This window comes from Acanthamoeba castellanii (assembly GCF_000313135.1).
Source record: "Acanthamoeba castellanii str. Neff unplaced genomic scaffold scf7180000083912, whole genome shotgun sequence".
Taxonomy (NCBI): Eukaryota; Discosea; order Longamoebia; family Acanthamoebidae; genus Acanthamoeba; species Acanthamoeba castellanii.
Window position 1 is genome coordinate 1 of NW_004457733.1, and position 841 is coordinate 841.

The 841-nt window shown below is 54.7% G+C and overlaps 1 protein-coding gene across 1 annotated transcript in view; it reads right to left on the bottom strand.

Moving 5' to 3' along the window:
- Positions 1–46: 46 nt before the first annotated feature.
- ACA1_018340 (Rap/ran-GAP protein) overlaps positions 47–841 on the bottom strand; it is a gene marked incomplete at both ends in the record, with an annotated part of 6,869 nt that continues 6,074 nt past the window's right edge. The window contains 4 exons of the mRNA XM_004358239.1: positions 47–129; positions 230–282; positions 352–467; positions 622–693. Coding sequence (XP_004358296.1) covers positions 47–129; positions 230–282; positions 352–467; positions 622–693 — 324 coding nt within the window. The remainder of the gene's footprint in view (positions 130–229; positions 283–351; positions 468–621; positions 694–841) is intronic.

An 841-nucleotide genomic window follows, 5' to 3' on the forward strand; every position in this document is an offset into this window, starting at 1 on the left:
TGTGTTGTGTTAATTCGATCAGCCCAGTCGGTCGGTGGAGAGGGACTCAAGTGCGCACCTCGAGACTGAGGTTCAATTCCTGAACGTCGCGAATGAGAACCAAGACGGTCCGCTCCAGAAACTCGATGCCTATCCCACGAACATTTTAGGTACATTTAATTGGGAATTAAATGTAATTCATTTGTTTAAAATATAAACAGATATACATAAAAAATGAGTGCGGTCGTACCACGGCCGGTGAAGGCATTCAACGACAGCAGCTTCATCGACAGAGACTCTTCTCTACACAGGCGAGAAAGTGGTAAGTGCACCAAAAAATGAATAATATAAACAAATGAAAACAAATGATACCTGAAGATGGTGTCGGGGTTGGCGGCCTTGGTCACCTCCTCGGACACGACCCATTGCAGCAGATCCCGCTCCCGGTCGTGGGCCTTGAAGAACCGCAGCAGCAACCTGGCCAGCGACTGTCGCAGTGTTCTTAGTTCGGTACCGCTCCCGCCAACCAAAAAACGGAGCCGGCACACCACGTGGGCCGGGACCAAGCTCACTTCGAAGAGAAAGCGAAAACGAAAGCGCGAAGGGTTGGTGTGGGGGTGAGAGTGTGGGGGGGGGGCTCACCTCCGTGGTGCGCTCGTTGAGGGTGTGCTTGTGGATAGTCCGCACCAACTCGAAGCCGGGGGCCAGCAGACGCTGTGTTGCGTGGTCGTTACGGCTCCAAACGTGCGGAGAAAGAACGAAAAGAGGAAGAAGGGGGGGGGGGCAAGTGACGGAGGTACGGTACCGGCACCGACTCGTCGTAGGGGTCTCCGCACACCACCGGCGGCGTCAGGTCCGGTGC